At 37.3% G+C, this 17,641-nt stretch overlaps 1 protein-coding gene across 1 annotated transcript in view; it reads left to right on the plus strand.

Moving 5' to 3' along the window:
• The window catches only part of LOC106086571 (multiple epidermal growth factor-like domains protein 8), a 53,652-nt gene extending 36,414 nt beyond the window's left edge, over positions 1-17,238 (plus strand). Inside the window, exon 6 of the mRNA XM_013251300.2 lies at positions 5,929-17,238. Coding sequence (XP_013106754.2) covers positions 5,929-7,148 — 1,220 coding nt within the window. The 3' untranslated portion in view covers positions 7,149-17,238. The remainder of the gene's footprint in view (positions 1-5,928) is intronic.
• Positions 17,239-17,641: the final 403 nt, after the last annotated feature.

Below are 17,641 nucleotides of genomic sequence, written 5' to 3' on the forward strand. Positions count from 1 at the left end.
AAGTACAGCTAATAGACAGGGTTGTCGAGTGTGGTTAATGTGGTAATTGTATCATAGATGCGTTTTCGCTTAATTAATAATTAATTAATTCACTTAATTAAAAATTAAGTAATTAATACGATTCAAATACAACATACCAACGCTCGGCCCTTGAAGCCATCACACCTAATATGGTTGAAAAGTCCTCTAACAAAAGACGAAACGTGTCCTATAGTGGTTGGTGTATGTTGCTATCTTTGGCCTTCCTTTTCCATTTGCATCTCCGATCCTTGAGTTCGTCTCGAAATAGAAACAAGCTTTAAAAATGAAAAAAAAAATTATGATATTTTGTTAAAGTTTTTCGCAACAATTCCGAAAGCTGAATAGAATACTTTGCTTATAATATAAAACTCACATACATACAGTCTTTTGATTAGATTATTAAATCTCTGGACGCAATTCTAGTCTTACTTATGTTCAATATATATATAATATATATTTTATATATATATATAAATCAATTTGTGTTTGTTTGTATATTTGTGTGTTCCTTATAGACTCAGAAACGCCTGAACCGAAATTTTCACAGATGGTGCATAATAACCTCGTGGTGAAAATAGGGTACTACATTTTTTGATATCTGAAGGGGGGGCGGACCCTCCCCCTAACTCTAATTTTCAGAAACGCCATGTCTCGGAGATGGGTACTTCGATTTAAGCGAAATTTTGTATGCTCTCATATAGTACTCTAAAATTAAAAATTTGATATCCAAATTTCGGATGGGGTACCTAGGGGGGCTACCCCACCCTAAAACCTACCAAACATGTATTTGGACCAATCACGACAATATGGGACTGAAAGGTATTTAGGATAAGAAAACGTATCTGATATCCAATTGGCGGTGCTGGGGGGATCATCCCAAGCCCCAAAACACACTTAGAATACGAATCTGATATCCAAATGTGGGACCGCGTTTCTGCGGATCCACCCCTTTCCCAAAACTGGGAATATGGGGCTTAAATAAATGGTATTTGAATGTAGAATACGAATCTGATATCCAAATGTGGGACCAAGTGTTTGGGGGGCCGTCTCTCCCCAAAAACTATCCCCAAAGGGGACAAATTTACGACCATAGCAATATGGGGCTCAAATGAAAGGTCTTTGGGAGTAAAGCACGAATTTGATATCAATATTTGGGAAAAGTGTCTATGGGGCCACCCCACAGCACCATCCAAATAGTAAGTATTTTCTGACTAGTGCAATATGAGGCTCAAATAAGAGGGTTTTTAAAGTGGAACACGAATCCGATATATATTTTCAAGGCCAACTCACTGAGTGGCCGCCCATCCTCCAAAACACTCCCCAAGCCGGTCATGTTTGCTGACTATGAAAATATGGGGCTCAAATTTAAGGTATGTGGGAGTCGCCCACGTATCTTATATCAACATTAGGGGCCAACTGTCTAGCGGACGGTCCACCACCATAACAACCCCCAAATAGGACGTATTTGCTCACCAAGACAATTTGGGTTTTAAAGAGAGTGGAACTAAATATTAATAGTTATTAGGGCCAATACGCCAAACCGGACAAATTTGCTGACTTCTGCAATAAGGAGTTTAAATGAGATTAGAAAACGAATTTGATATCCAATTTTGAAGGCAATATGATATATGAGAATAGAGTACGTTGCTGATATATTTTCCGGGCTTAATGTTTGGGGGACCACCCCAATCGCCAAAACACCCCTAAATCGGGCATATTTATCCAACATGTCAATGTGGAGTTTAAATGAAAGGTATTGGGGGGTAGAGCAAGATTTGATACCCATTTTCGCAAGAATTTATACCCAAAATACCCCACAAACAGCAATTTTTTAGTGACCATTGCAATATGGGGGTCAAATAAAGGTATTTGGGAGTAGAATACGAATTTGATATCCAAATGTAGGACCATGTATTTAGGGCATCACCCCTTTCCCAAAACACCCCCAAAGGGGAAAATTTTTTCAACCATGCCAATATGTGGCTCAAAGGAAAGGTATTTGAGATTAGAAAACGAATTTGATAACCCATTTTAGGGCCATGTGTTTTGGGGGACGCCTCATCCTGTTAACTCCTCTTAAGCCAATGGCCATATCGGGTTTAAATAAATGGTACTTGAGAGAAGAGCACGATGCTGATATTTTTTCAGGGCCAAGTATCTGGGGGACCACCTCTCCACCTAAAACACCACTAAATCAGACATCATGAGAATATCGGGCTGAAATGAAGTATTTTATGAATGGAGTACACCTTACATTCAAACTTAAATTCGTAGACCAATAAAAATCATATGGGATTCAGATAAAGGCAATTATATTGTTAAACTGTTAGTCAAGCGATATACTATTTTCGTAGCATGGTATTTCACTAAAAGATCCTTAATTGTCGAAAATAATTATTCCAAGGAAACTTTTTTTCCATATAATGTATAAAAAGGCGCAGCGGAGCGGGTCAGCTAGTATTTATATATATATACAATATATATAACATTCTTCACCATCGATCTTCAGCATATTCTAGATAAATGTTTTTATGTTGTGGTTACTTCCCCAATACATGTACATAATTCATAAATTTACTGTAAAACAATGTACTAATTACTGGTAGAACCGGTCTTTCATTCTCCGGTTACAATTTATTGTATCGATTTATTCTTCTTGTTAATCGAAGTAGTTTTTCTGAATATATGCTTATTGCCTATCCCATCGATAAACCTAAGTGCCGGTTAATGACTCATATCACGCAATCTCGTGTTTTTTCAACGAGCTTTCCCATACATTTTCAGTGTGAGCAAACCCACTTATTTGAGATTTGCAGCAAATCTTCTTCGAAATTCAAATGCTAAATACCGGTTGTTATTGGTAGTTTTGGAAAGCACCTTTTCTTAACATCTGACAATTTCTTATAGAAATTATAAAATTTTGTAGTTAAATTAAAAAAATCTTAAAAATCTTGTAGTTAAATTATTTAAATCAATCAAAATTATGATCACAATAATAACGATTTAAAAAACACCCCCGTTGACAAATACAAATCACTTGAATCGTAGTGTTTTGGAGATTATCTCAAATCAAATGGATTTGGGTTCCAGTGTAAACGTGGTTTTATCGAGCCGGTAAATTGAAACAGATGGTAATATACAATCATCTTTGTTTGTTTACCAATTGCTGCGTAATATTAGGTGTATTCGCTTATTTTTCTAGTAACAATTTGCCAGTAAAAATTTGCACGAGAGTAAGAAACTTCTCCTGGGGGAAAAACTTCAGCAGAAATTCGCGACCTCTCATTTACAAAACGTTCCAAATGTTTTTCGTACGCGAACACTCTTAATATTGCCATATCTTCTAAGTTACCTTAAAAGTGCTCGAAATATCAAATTTGTTTAAAGGAGGTTTATCCCGATATCAATAAATTAATACATCGGCTAAGGGTGGTACTATGTTCGCTTTTAGCGAAATTTTTTTATGATTACTTTTTTTAGATAATAGATTTGAAGCAAAACAACTTGCCGACTTCCTTCAGTAGGACATTCGTCCATTACTTTACTTTAATTGGCTATGACAGAATATTTCTTCCACTAGCCGAACGTAGAATAGCGTTCCAAGCGTCTCGATCTTCTGCGCTCATTCTAAAATCTCTGACACCAAGTTTCGTGGTGTCTCCCACAACTTGATCATTCCATCGGGCTTTTGGTCTTCCCGGTTTGCGTGTACCACCGTGTTTGCCTTCAAAAGACTTCTTTGCTGGAGCTTCTTCATCCATTCTGACAACATGACCTAGCCAACGCAGCCGTTGTATTTTGATGCGTGTAACTATGCTATCATCGTCATACAGCTCGTGGTTCATACGTCGCCTATATTTTCCGTTAACGTAAACTGGTCCATATATTTTACGAAGAATCTTTCTCTCAAATACTCCAAGCACTGCCTCATCTGCTTTCACAAGTACCCATGCTTCAGAACCATATAACAGCACGGGTAGTATTCTAAACTGCTTACTTAATCCAAAGTAGCATCTGTTTGCTAGTATTATTCTTCGCTTTATCTCAAAACTGGTGTCATTCGTTTCGGTTACGGCGGTGCCGAGGTAGATAAAATTACTGACTATCTCAAAGTTGTGGTTCCCAACTTTTTCCATGTTCTTTATCTGCTCGGTTGTACAAGGCTTTTTGGAAGTGGAAACCATCCATTTCGTCTTATCTCCATTTACTGCCAGACCCATTTTCACTGACTCTCTTTCGATTCTTTCAAAGGCTGCAGTTAGTACTTCCGGTGACCGACCTATGATATCGATATCGTCGGCATAGGCGAATAGCATGTGCTCTCTTGTGATTAGTGTGCCATATCTATTCACTTCTGCATCTCGTATAATCTTCTCCAGCAGGATATTAAAGAGATCACACGAGAGGCTGTCTCCTTGTCTGAAACCTCGTTTGATATTAAATGGTGCGGAGAAATTCTTTCCTATACTTACTGAGGAACGCGTATCAGCAAGTGTCATCCTGCAGAGTCTTATTAATTTTGCAGGGATACCAAACTCAGACATGCCCTAAAATACCTTTGAACGTAAAGGAGTATCGAAGGCGGCTTTGTAGTCAACAAAGAGGTGGTAGGTGTTGATTTGTCCTTCTCGGGTCTTTTCCAGGATTTGGCGCAGTGTGAATATCTGGTCTAGGGTGGATTTACCTGGTCTAAAGCCGTATTGATAGGGCCCAATTATCTCATTGACTTTAGGTTTTAATCTTTCACACAGTACGCTCGTGAGTATCTTGTATGCGATGGGAAGGAGACTTCCTCTGTAGTTGGCACATTCCGTCTTGTCTCCTTTCTTGTGTACGGGACATAGTATGCTGAGGTTCCAATCATCGGGAATGCGTTCTTCTAGCCAGATTGCGCTGATAAGCTGATGCATACGCCTTATCAACGTGTCGCCTCCGGTCTTAAATAGTTCAGCGGGTAACCCGTCGGCTCCTGCTGCCTTGTTGTTCTTTAGTCGGGTTACTGCTACTTGGACCTCATTCTGACTAGGAGGTAAACATTCTATACCATCATCAGGAATTGGTTCTGCGGTATCCTCTTCGCCGCCAACATCGGACACTAGCAGTTGGGTAAAATGTTCTTTCCATATCCTCAGCATGTTGTCTGTGTCAGTTACCAGATTTCCTTCTTTGTCTCTGCAGGAGGATGTGCCTGCACTAAAGCCAACGGTTTCGCCCATTACTTTTGAAAAATATTCATAAATGTATTATTATCATTGAGTTTTGTAGTTTTTGAAAATCGTAACCGTGAAAATCATTTGTTTCGGCTGTGAAAAACGAATATAGTACCAACCTTTGGTTATCACGAACTTCAATCCAGCCCTCTGTATACGTCAGGAGCCACACTCCTGGCATTCGAAAATTTTTGGAAAAACCCGCAGTGGAATTTTGTGTCTAAAGAGAGATCGTGGACACAAAAACATAACATTTAAATTCGTGTACCAGTAGGTTATCATATGTGTACCAAGTTGTATCGAAATAGGGGATGCGACCTTACTTTAATTGGATTAATTAAAAAAAATAATTGGCAATTTCGACAATTTTAATCGTTTTTTAATTTTTTTTTTAATTGAATAAATTAAAAAATTAATTGAAAATTTCAATAATTTTCTTTATTTAATATGCAGTTTTTAAATTGAAAATTTTTTTAACCACCGTTTTCAAAAACTGTGGTTGATATTATCGTTTTCGCGATTGAAGCAGTTACAATTGAAAAGGTAATTGAGTCAATTAATTTCGTGATTGAACCCAATTTTTTTCTGTGTGTTACGTTTTGATCACTGACTGCAGTGTTGTTCTATATTTGCTGGCTTACATTTGATGAACATGTTAAAGTTTGTTACTATTTATTTATTTATTCTTTTATTACAGAAGAATGCAAGGCTAAACCAGCGGCCCTCAAACCCGGACAAACAGTGTTCTTTGTCATACAACCTCGATTCATGAATGTTGACATTAGAGTTATAATCGATGTTACTCAAGGTGAATTAGACGTTTATATGTCTCCACAGGATGACTCTTTCATTGTAGAGACAAATGAAACCAGCGGATATCATGACATTTATTTAGACAACCGTTACAATTGGGGACCCAAAATGAAACGTTCGCACCCACTCAATGTGGCCCAACCAAAGTATGATAACAACACGTCCTTCTCAAAATTGGTGATGAACGATAAGCGTAATAGTTATTACGTGCCACATATTCAAGACTGCAAAAGCCATGGTGGTCACAGCTTTTTTGTTAAAGATCAACATGCCAAGGATTTGAGTACCCATGTTACACTTAACCATTGCAACACATTACTGCGATTATTCGGACTTAAGAACCGCTTGGTTCTAACACTACCACAGCATGCTCATAATTTGAGTGCCACAAGGTTCTTTATTGCCTTGCGGGCTAGCTCTGGCCCTGAACCTAGCTACGGTTCGGTCGTTTTTCGTCAAGACCAACTACATATCGATTTGTTTGTATTCTTTTCGGTATTTTTCTCGTGCTTCTTCCTGTTTTTGGCTGTGTGTGTGGTCATATGGAAAGTCAAACAGACGGCAGATATAAGAAGAGCGCGGCGTCAGCATGTTGTAGAACTTTTGCATTTAGCCAAACGGCCGTTTGCTTATGTCTTCTTAGCTGCAAACTCCTTTGATTTAGATAGTCCGCACCCGACCACATCATCGGCAATGGCCAACAACAGAGTGGTTCGCAGTGCTACCGGTGCTCGTTCAAAGCACCAGCATCAAGTGGCAAGTAATTCGCAATTACCAGAAGTATTGTTGATTGCCATCGAACCAACAGCCGATAATTTGGCAGCAGTTGGGACCGTGTTCGTTAGTCTACCCGGCCGTTATAAAGCACCCCTGAGCATGGCCTTGGGCTCAACATTAATATCTTATCCACCACGATTGTATCAGGTGAACAACCGACACTACACCCGGGCGCCCAGAGGAAACTCTGCGCCAGTAAGTGGAGCTGGTGTTGCAGGCCCAGCAGCAAATGCCGGTGGCGGTGCGGTGGCCGGAGCAGCTAGACAAAATCGACAAGGTGCCATAGCGATTGATGATGCGTTACCTGTATATAATCTTAATTTGTAATAGACAATTAACCACGAAAAAAAAACTGCAGCAACAACAATGGAATTTATAAAAGACAAATACAACATCCACTCTCCTTACCGAATGAACAAATATCCACGACAAAAAGAAACTTCCGCGAATACAACATTAGTCGAATCTGATTTTCTCTCTAGTGAATTGATGATATAAGTTTTCATGTGTAAGTATAGAATAACCGAACCACTTTCGTACAATATTAGTTTTTAGTTTTAAGTAAACTGCAGTACATTGTTACGTACTATACTATGTCCAGTGTTCAGTGTTTTTAACAGGACGAACATTTATGTATTTAGTAACTTAGCAGGAGCTCTAGCATTATTTACTTCTCTAAGTGTTCCGCATTTCTTTTACAATCCCAACGATGTTGTATATGACATCGAGTATGAGTACTAACAAAATTCAAATGTACTTTATTTGTATTATGACAATTAATTCCAGAAAATTTACTAAATTTTCACTGTGAGTGAAATAGGTAAAAATCCTTCCAGTAGCATTCCGTTAAAAGTGTTCCCAAGTGAAACCATTAAATATTACAGTCAACTTGCACTACATTTTTTATGTGGGTTTTACCACGTTCAATAACCTGTATTTTCGGGCTTTTTGATTTGTCTTGACAATATCTGCTCTAGATAAAAAAAATGCATTAGAATCGTAAACATTTTATGATTTTTGATAAATACTCGGATAAAGGCAACTTTTTCTCAATCTGAATAGCAAATCTGAACAAAGGGAAATAATCTGAAGAAGGCTTTATATCAGTGATGGGCACATTAACACAGCTGAAAATTCTAAATTGTGTGTTGTATGAGGCGCAGTTAATTCCAAATGATCTCACATAGTTGATCGTTTGAAGAAGCTTTCAATGGAGTGACAACGAACCGTTAATTGGACGAAACGTACCCAGCAGGCCGTGTCGTCAAGACGTCTTAAAAGAAAGTTGCATGACCATGTTAAAACGTTGTAGACATATAGCCGACAGCTCATGTTGTCGTTATTACATTTTCATGTGGAGGTGGCGATCCTCGTCAAGCTCATGTAGGTGAGCAAGCTCGTTCCGCTCCAAAGGACCGATCGTTGAGGGAACAAGATGGCCATAGGTTTTTAAAGGCGTCAATAACTCAAAGGCACTCAGTATTTGTGCAAGAGGCGGTGCCACCCGACCTCTCAGTGAAACTCTCCCCTCGATACCATTGATTGGCCGCGACTGCCGTTGCAGCAACCTCGCATAGAGCATTCCACTATCCGCAACTTGTGGACGCACCTGGTAGCTCGCAGTGAACGCCGCACAGATCGGACCTTCACGTTCCAGCCTGTGTGGTGCTCACAGCTATCCCGGGTTCATACAAATCCATGATGACATTTTCATATAGTTGTCGCAAAAATCATGCATGCCATTTCAAGCGACATTTGGAACGAACCTGTCATCATGTCTCATGACGGATCTGTTACGACAACCTTTAGAGAGCGTCCATTATTCGAAGAAAAAAAAAATAAATAAAATTTTAAAGTTTTCAGTAAAAAATTATGCTGACTTGTTCATGCACACGGTTAGGGAATTCGTCGACTATCAAATTGTATAGCAGACAATCTGCAAAACACGTCAGCAAACAAAATTAAAACTGTTGGATAGATGCTTACGTTATACGAGTTGTTGTTGTAGCAGTGTGTTATACACTGAGGCGGCAGCCCTTGCCGATGAAGAACTCTATCGGGTCAATCCGGTACGCACAACCGGCAGCCATGGGTTTGACCCTGTACGTGTGATGTCTGTTGGTGCTGATCTATACTTTATATGTAGCTATGTTGTCGCACAGCCGTCAAGAATCGAAATCCATCGAATCAAAACATTCAAAAAAATTTATTTATTGACAAGGCTTAAAGCTTTTGTTCAAAGCTTTGTATTCAAATTAATTGAAATTTATGCATAGGAAAAATTGTAACATTATTATATTCACCGCTTTATCTAAAGGCCTACTTTTATGGAGCTAGAACTTGAAGATCTAGTCGACATTTCCGGGCGGCGGTCGGTTTTCTTTGTGGTTGGGACGGCTGCTGGACATAGTGCTGCCGAAAAAGCGACTTATGAATTTATTCCTACTCCTGTGGAGTAAATGCTGCCAAATGTGACGCCAAGTATTTTTGAACAATTGCCCACGAACATTCCATTAAGGAACAGGCATTAGACATCTTGCATATCATTGGGTGCCGCCCGATTCTACTTTAAGCTGAATAATAAGGGACCTCCTTTTAGTGTCCGACTCCGAATGAAGTGCCACTTAGCGACATATGGGTCTAAAAATATTTAAATATGAACCACATATTTTGATACCTATGTATATTCATATACCAATTTTGGAATGGTCGTCTTTTGCCAATAAAACTGAATAACTTATGCAAATCTTCTATGGTGGGCACATGACATATTTAAACCGGGAGAACCTAACAAAATTTCTACTTGATTTTGATGAAAAAATAGAAAATAATTTCCGTACATTTTAAATTGTAAGGAGCGGTACCATTTTTTTATTAAAAACAAATAAATTCATGATTTTTATCTCTCCCTTTCAGTTGGTTGGGGGAATTTTTCTCAAGTCTCATTCGCCCTTTTATTTCGATTCAGAATAGCTATTTTTTTCCCTAGGAGATATTTGCCTTTTTTGAAGTTCATTTTAGAATAAGGAAAAGGGGAGTAGTGAAAAAACTCCCAGAATAGGCGAAAAGGGAATAAACTCGGAATAGGACTGAAAATGGAGAATAGGAAATCATTATCAGTTTACAAATTTGTTTTTAATTCTCCCATGATCCTACAAAACAGTTTCATTTTCTATCTTTCATTAATGGTCGTGCAAAAACTCAATTACAATGCTTCCATAGAGGAGTGAAACTTTGTATACGGATGGGGAAGCATCCGCTTACGCTAGTGCACCGAAAATGCGCTAGTTTCAGCATTTACATTTTTTGCATCGTAATAATCCTTGTGTGAGAATTAGAATGTTCTTCAACTACTCTATTATTTCCTAGAAGTGCTTACAGTACTTGCAATTTTATGAACATTTTTTTGTGTGATAAAATAAAAGCCAATCCTCCCAATACTGAAAATAATGTAGGATAAAATATTTATATAAAATATATATATCAAACACCATTTTGAAAGAGGTAGTTGAACATTTTCAACTAATTTCTTAATTGTTCTAATAAAAAGTTTGAGTTTGTAAATAGAAGATTTGCATACGTTTTTCAGTTTAATGGCAAAAGACGACCATTCTAGAACTGATATTTTGAAAAATTCAATTTTAAAGCTGTTAGGTGTCATAACAGAACATTACATTTCTGCCGAATCGAAGAAAAATTGCGGCTTTCAGGGGCTCAAGTAGTCAAATCGGGAGATCGGTTTATATGGGAGCTATATCCAAATTTGAACCGATATGGTCCATTTGCAATCCCCAACGACCTACATCTACATATAAAGTATCGGTGCACAATTTCTAGCGGATAGTCTACGCGTTCGACTCCTGTAGTGATTTCGACAGACGGACGGACATGCTACTTCGACTCAGAATGTCGAGACGATCAATAAATCAATATTTCGCGGTGTTACAAACGGTGGTGGATATAAAAGGACATGGACAGAAAAATCGGTACAAGGATACAGTATAGGTCGGTTAAGATTGTAAATGACCCCCATCGGTCCAGGTTTTTATATAGCGCCCAAATACACCGTTCTTGGAAGTTGTTAATTGCAAAATTTAATAGAAAGCCGTTATTTGTTAAAGTTTGTCTAAAAACTGGGACATTTGGAACATTTAGAAAAAAATTTTAAGGTAGATGGAAATCGTGCCTCGTTGGAGCAACTTAAACCTTATAATTCTTTATGAAGTCGGGATTTTGAGTTGTTTGCAGCTTATAAAAAGATCAGTTTAAAAGACCAATATTATAACAGTATCAGCAAGTGAAAGACCCGATTTAGATTTTTATTTTTTTTTTATTAAAAGAGTAATTGAAATCTTTCGATTTATAATTACAATTTCGGTGTACATTGAAGTCAATTAGTGTTTTCTGTACCAAGCAAACTCTTTCAATGAGAAATTTACGAAAATTTTCTAATAAAAATATATGGTTGGAACCCTAGTTGACCCTTTTTGAATGGGTGTCTTTTAATTGGTATAATTTGATGGAAACTGGACTTGCAAACTACACTTTTCCGTTTCATATTCACGTCAAATATGTTCCATTCACATAAAATATGTTCCACTTTAACTTCTTTGGCGCCGAAGGGCTCAAATATTATACCAGTTGAGATAATTGATCATTTTATTTTACTTTTTTCCCCCAAAGTGTGTAGACTTCTTTCATATCCATAATTTTGTCCGTTTTAAGTTTTTAGGTCGTAGCCGAGTTTGAAGAACGTTCCGTATAGCGACACCTCTTCATTAAGCATTAGTGAGGTGTGCACTGACAACAGAGTATTTTTTACTCGTAGAGTATGGTTGCCCATCTTGTGTTAGTTCCAACTTGTATAAGCTTACTTAACAGATTTCAAAAATTCTTGCACATGCTCAAAGGCCACTGCCATTAAATGTGTAACTGCGTCCTCTATATTTGTTCTTTGTTTTTTTATACCCTCCACCATAGGATGGGCGTATACTAATATTCGAAATATTCGTCTGAGACGCCATAAAGTATATATATTCTTGATCGTCGTGACATTTTATGTCGATCTAGCCATGTCCGTCCGTTCGTCTGTTTGTCGAAAGCACGCTAACTTCCGAAGAAGTAAAGCTAGTCGCTTGAAATTTTGCACAAGTACATCTTATTAGTGTAGGTCGGTTGGGATTGTTAATGGGCCATATCAGTCCATGTTTTGATAAAGCTGCCCTATAAACCGATCTTGGGTCTTGACTTCTTGAGCCTCTAGAGTGCGCAATTCTTATCCGATTGGAATGAAATTTTGCACGACGTGTTTCGCTATGACTTCCAACAAATGTGCTAAATTAGGTTCAAATCGGTCAATAGCCCATCTTGCCTTCTTTAGCCAGAAGAGGGCGCAATTCTTATCCGATTTGAATGAAATTTTGCACGAAGTATTTTGTTATGATATCCAACAACTGTGCCCAGTATGGTTCAAATCGGTCCATAACCTGATATACCTGTTATATATACCGATCTGGGAATTTGACTACTTGAGCTCCTAGAGGGCGCAATTCCTATCAGATTTGGATGAAATATTGACGTATTTTATTATGATTCAACAACTGTACCAAATAAGGTTCAAATCGGTTCATAACCTGATATGGCTGCCATATAAACCGATCTGGGATCTTGACTTCTTGAGTTTCTAGAGGTCGCAATTATTATTCGATTTGCCTGAAATTTTTTACGACAGATCCTCTCATGATCATCAACATACGTGTTTATTATGGTAAACATGGTGATATAGTTCCCATAGAAATCGATCTCTCTATTTTACTTCTTGAGATCCCAAAGGGCGCAATTCTAATTCGAATTGGCTGACATTTTACACAGGTCTTCAACATATAATTTAACTGTGGTACGAACCGGACCATATCTTGATATCGCTATAATAGCAGAGCAAATCTTTTATCCTTTTTTTGCCTAAGAAGAGATGCCGGGAAAAGAAGTCGACAAATGCGATCCATGGTGGAGGGTATATAAGCACGATTTTACTTGTTTTTTTTTTTAATTAGATGGCTACTAAACATCTCAATAAAGAATCTAATTTATGAATAGCTACATCTATAACGTCAATTCAATAAAAATAGAAATCAATAATATGTGGGAGAAAGACATTTTTTACAAACATTTATAAAAAAAAAAACAAATTAATCCATTACAATAATAAACCACTATAGGCCCTAAAATCTCAATATCTAAAACAATAATAATAGTAATTATATAATTAAATGTAAGTAGTGGAAAGAAGACTAATTTCATGATGGTTGCATACATATATCGAACAAATCTTTCACAAACACACACACACACACAGAAATAAGAAAATAATTTTGTAAAATGTATATATACTAACAGTTTTTGTTAAATAAGAACTGAGCCACTTAATTAAGTAATTTTTGTTGCTTAAGACATACACATGTATGTACATATATGTTTTGTCACTGTTGAAATTTGGTTTTATTATTTAATTTGATTGCATTTTAAAACCAACTGCAAATAAGTTACACATCGTCAAAAGATGCATGGAACACTTTAATATGCAGCCGACGATGTAATATGTTAATATTCCTACAAGCGACACATTGATTTAATGATGATTTATGCGACGCAACAGAGACTTTAGATCTTTGCATACCGAAAACGTAGGCATAGAATAGTGCACGATGCACCATGCCACAGAAAATAAAAAAGAAGAAGTAGGAACGGAGAGAGACAACTAAACGAAATTTAGATTGGAATTGCAACAATCTTAATTAGTATGTAGGGCGCCCCGGTAGCCGAGTTGGTAGCGTACCTGGATTACCAGTGCAGGGGTCGTGGGTTGGATTCCCTCCAGAAGCCTTGGTCTGTCGCTACTGTGGTATCACAATGGACTTGAAATTGTCTAAGTGAGTCTGTAAAGGACTGCCACTCTTACCTAACCCAATCTTACCTAATTAGTATGTGGATTGAAAATCTATCCACAAATACCTTCGCAAATCACCAAATATAAGCAAACAAAAGCATTTTTTGGTGTGGGTTTTAAGAATCCAAGAGTTTTAACATTGGAGAGTAAATGAGCCTTTTGAAGCCCAAACAACATTTGGTAACCTATTCTAAATTTCGTAGAGATATCTCCATGCGTTGGGAAATGAAGTGATTCATTTTCACTTTTATGGTTTACAAATTTAGAAAATTTGGTTTGTGACATGCGATAGCATAAAACTGCACCTCTTCAGAATTTCTTTTAGTTGCGTACATTTCTTTAATTATTCACCGCTTGAAAGAACTCCTACCAGAACGAAAGTTATGAACTTTTCACCGTTGTATAAAGATTCTGCCCACTGTGCAATGTAGTTTGAAGGCCCATTAGTTTGCAGTAGATGTTAAAAAACAGTCAACTGTTTTCCTTCCATAAAATCAGCTGATAATAATGAAATGGCTAACGAAATGTGCTCGGAATTTTCAGTGGTTTTAAAGTGGTCATTACAGCATTTGCATACATCAATTGGTTGCAGTACCTGATGTAAAAATGGCAAAGCAGAATATAAGCTTACACTGGAGTAAAAATCTATAGATTTCAAACCTTAAATATTTCAATTAACATTTACACTCTGTCCAAAAACTCTTTCCACGTGTTTCAATTCTCCTAATAATTGAATTAAAAATGTATCCCAACCCTTTTGGAAAAAGTATGAAATTGATCATTGACAGCATAAGTGAGGGTATAACAAACGATGACAACTTTTCTTCTAATGTTTTTGTCAGAATTCTCAACTAGAATGTCATTGACGGAAACGCTAGGTTAGGTTAGGTTGAAAAAAGGGTGCAGATATTAAACCGCCCCATGCCACTATGGACATACACCTAAGCCAGTAATCGGTTTGTTGTGCGCTCTAAAAACTATAAAGTAACCTCTAAAAAAAGAAAATTTTAAGTTAGGAATTCCGTGCTACTTACAAAATTCTTATTGTTTTCAATACCACTCCCCTAAGTTGGTTCATGTCGGATATTGTATCTCCACCTAAGTGCCAGTATCTGTTGGATGCGAAAGCCGGACAATGACAAAGGAAATGCCCCAACGTCTCATCTTCCCCGCATGCCCTACACATGCTATCATTTGCCGCACCGATTTTACATAAATGAGCTCGTAGTCCTATGTCTCCCGTTATGATACCTATAGTCTTTTCACGATCTGGATCCCCCCATAGGATTTTCGCCGTCCTACCGACCGTTTAGCTGTTCCACAATGTTGCATGCGCATTCGTCGCCCACTCCCTTAACTCGGACTGCGTCGACCCGAAAAGCTTCGGGTTAACCAAGTTTATTGACGGCAGTCCTCTGACTTTCACCGCCAAATCGTCTGCTCTTTCATTTCCCCTTACTCCCGGCACCCAAACGATGCGGATTTTGCCATCCTCAGAGAAGGCATTAATCTCCTTACACTGCAAGACTGTTCGTGACCTTACCGTCCTAGTTGTTATTGCCCTTATGCCAATTTTACTGTCGGTAAAGATTTTCACACTCGACGTCCTCGCGTTATCACGCATTCCGTGATCGCCCGGATCTCCGCCTGCAAGACCGTATTATGGTTTTATTCCTTTTTTAATTGGCTATGATAGAATATTTGTTCCACTAGCCGAACGTAGAATAGCGTTCCAAGCGCCTCGATCTTCTGCGCTCACCACCAAGTTTCGATCTTTCCATCCGGCTTTTGGTCTTCCCGATTTGCGTGTACCACTGTGTTTGCCTTCAAAAGACTTATTTGCTGGAGCTTCTTCATCCATTCTGACAACATGACCTAGCCAACGCAGCCGTTGTATTTTGATGCGTGTAACTATGCTATCGTCGCCATACAGCTCGTGGTTCATAATTCGCCTATATTCTCCGTTAACGCCAACTGGTCCACATATTTTGCGAAGAATCTTTCTCTCAAGTACCCCAAGCACTGCCTCATCTGCTTTCACCCATGTACCAGTACCCATGCTTCAGAACCATATAACAGCACGTGTAGTATCAGTGTCTTGTATAGTGTAATCTTCATCTGTCGAGAGGTGGCCTTGTTTCTAAACTGCTTACTTAGTCCAAAGTAGCATCTGTTTGCCAATATTATTTTTCGCTTAATCTCAAAACTGGAGTCATTCGTTTCGGTTACGGCGGTGCCGAGGTAGATAAAATTACTGACTGTCTCAAAGTTGTGGTTCCCAACTTTTTCCATTTTCTTTATCTGCTCGGTTGTGCAAGGCCGTATTATGGTCAGGCAGTCTAAAACAGATCTCAGTCCTTGGGTTCTAAATGTGACCCCCCAGACTGCCTTTGTCCTCTAGCTTTGATCCATCCGTGTAACATGATCTTCCAGATGGCAATGGCGGAAACGCTAAGCTATGCGCCATTTTAACCAGATTGTGAATTTTCTTTCCATCACTATGCCGTCCGGGAGGGTTTAACGTTTACACCTTTCGTTTTTCCTTTAAAAGTGGAATGACAAGCACAAAACAAATAAGCTATATTGCCCTTAAAAAATGCAGCCTGAAGAAGGGTTTAACGCCTACGCCTTTCGTTTTCGTTTAAAAGTGAAAGAACTTTGCTTAAATCCTTCAAGCACAAAACAAATAATACGATATACTTCGATGAGCTGAAGGGCGGTGGAAGCGTTAATTTTTGTTTAACGACTGGGGAATGTGGCTATAAGACTATTACCAAATCCAGCACACAATTATCAATGCCCTTAAAATATGCAGCCTTGGCTTGAAAGCAGTCACGAAACTGTGTTATTTTGTTTACATATTAGAGATATTATCAATTCATGCACTGGTGATGTATGCATTTGTCTATGACAACTTAGAGCATACGATTTTATTTTGAACTTATATATGTATATACATGATTTTTATATTTTTATCCGTCTGCACTCTCTATTTATTTTTCTGCAATTTTGGCGGCATCTTTGTATATTATAACTTAAGCAATATCTCAAATTGATTTTTGATTTGAAGCATACCTGTGTATAATTTTGTATTTAGTTATTATTAAATAATGAAAACATATCTGTAATCTTAAAACTCTTCACTCTGTATCTCTATTTTTTTTCCGTACCATTAGCAATGTCTAAATGAGAAATTGTTTTATTACTGGGTGTTGCGAACACGTTGGTCAACTAAATGACCTAAATCGCAACACCAAATGAGCTACCAATTGATATTAATCTATGTGCGTATGGTTTATTTGGAACTAGTGACAGCAAGTTTTGTTATGAAATGCAATCCTATAGCATGTCATAGGATGGGAAAGGTTTATTGCCTGTCACTTCATAGCAAGCATCTATACTATCTGTCTTCTAAGAATCTCATTTATTTTTATTCTATATATTTCGATATTAAGTTATTTGGTGTTTTGTCCCTCCTATATTTATATATAAATATATATATATATATATATATATATATATATATATATATATATATATATATATATATATATATATATATATATATATATATATATACATTTGTTTATACACTCTTTATTCGTCCCTATTACTTTCAATAAGCAGTTTAAATTATGTTATAAAATTCGTTAAAAATTTATCTTTGCAATGGTTGTGTTTTGTTTATACATTTTTGTTTTTCTAAATTTAACAAAATTTTACATAAGTAATTTAAGTACAATAAATAAATAAATAAATAAAATGTAAGCGATTGCATAGACATGACGTCTTACATAAAATGTGAAATCATTTTCAAACAAATAAAAATTTAATATAAAATTTAAAAAATAAAATTTAATAGAGAAATTGTATT

The sequence above is a fragment of the Stomoxys calcitrans genome, chromosome 3, assembly GCF_963082655.1.
Source record: "Stomoxys calcitrans chromosome 3, idStoCalc2.1, whole genome shotgun sequence".
Lineage (NCBI taxonomy): Eukaryota > Metazoa > Arthropoda > Insecta > Diptera > Muscidae > Stomoxys > Stomoxys calcitrans.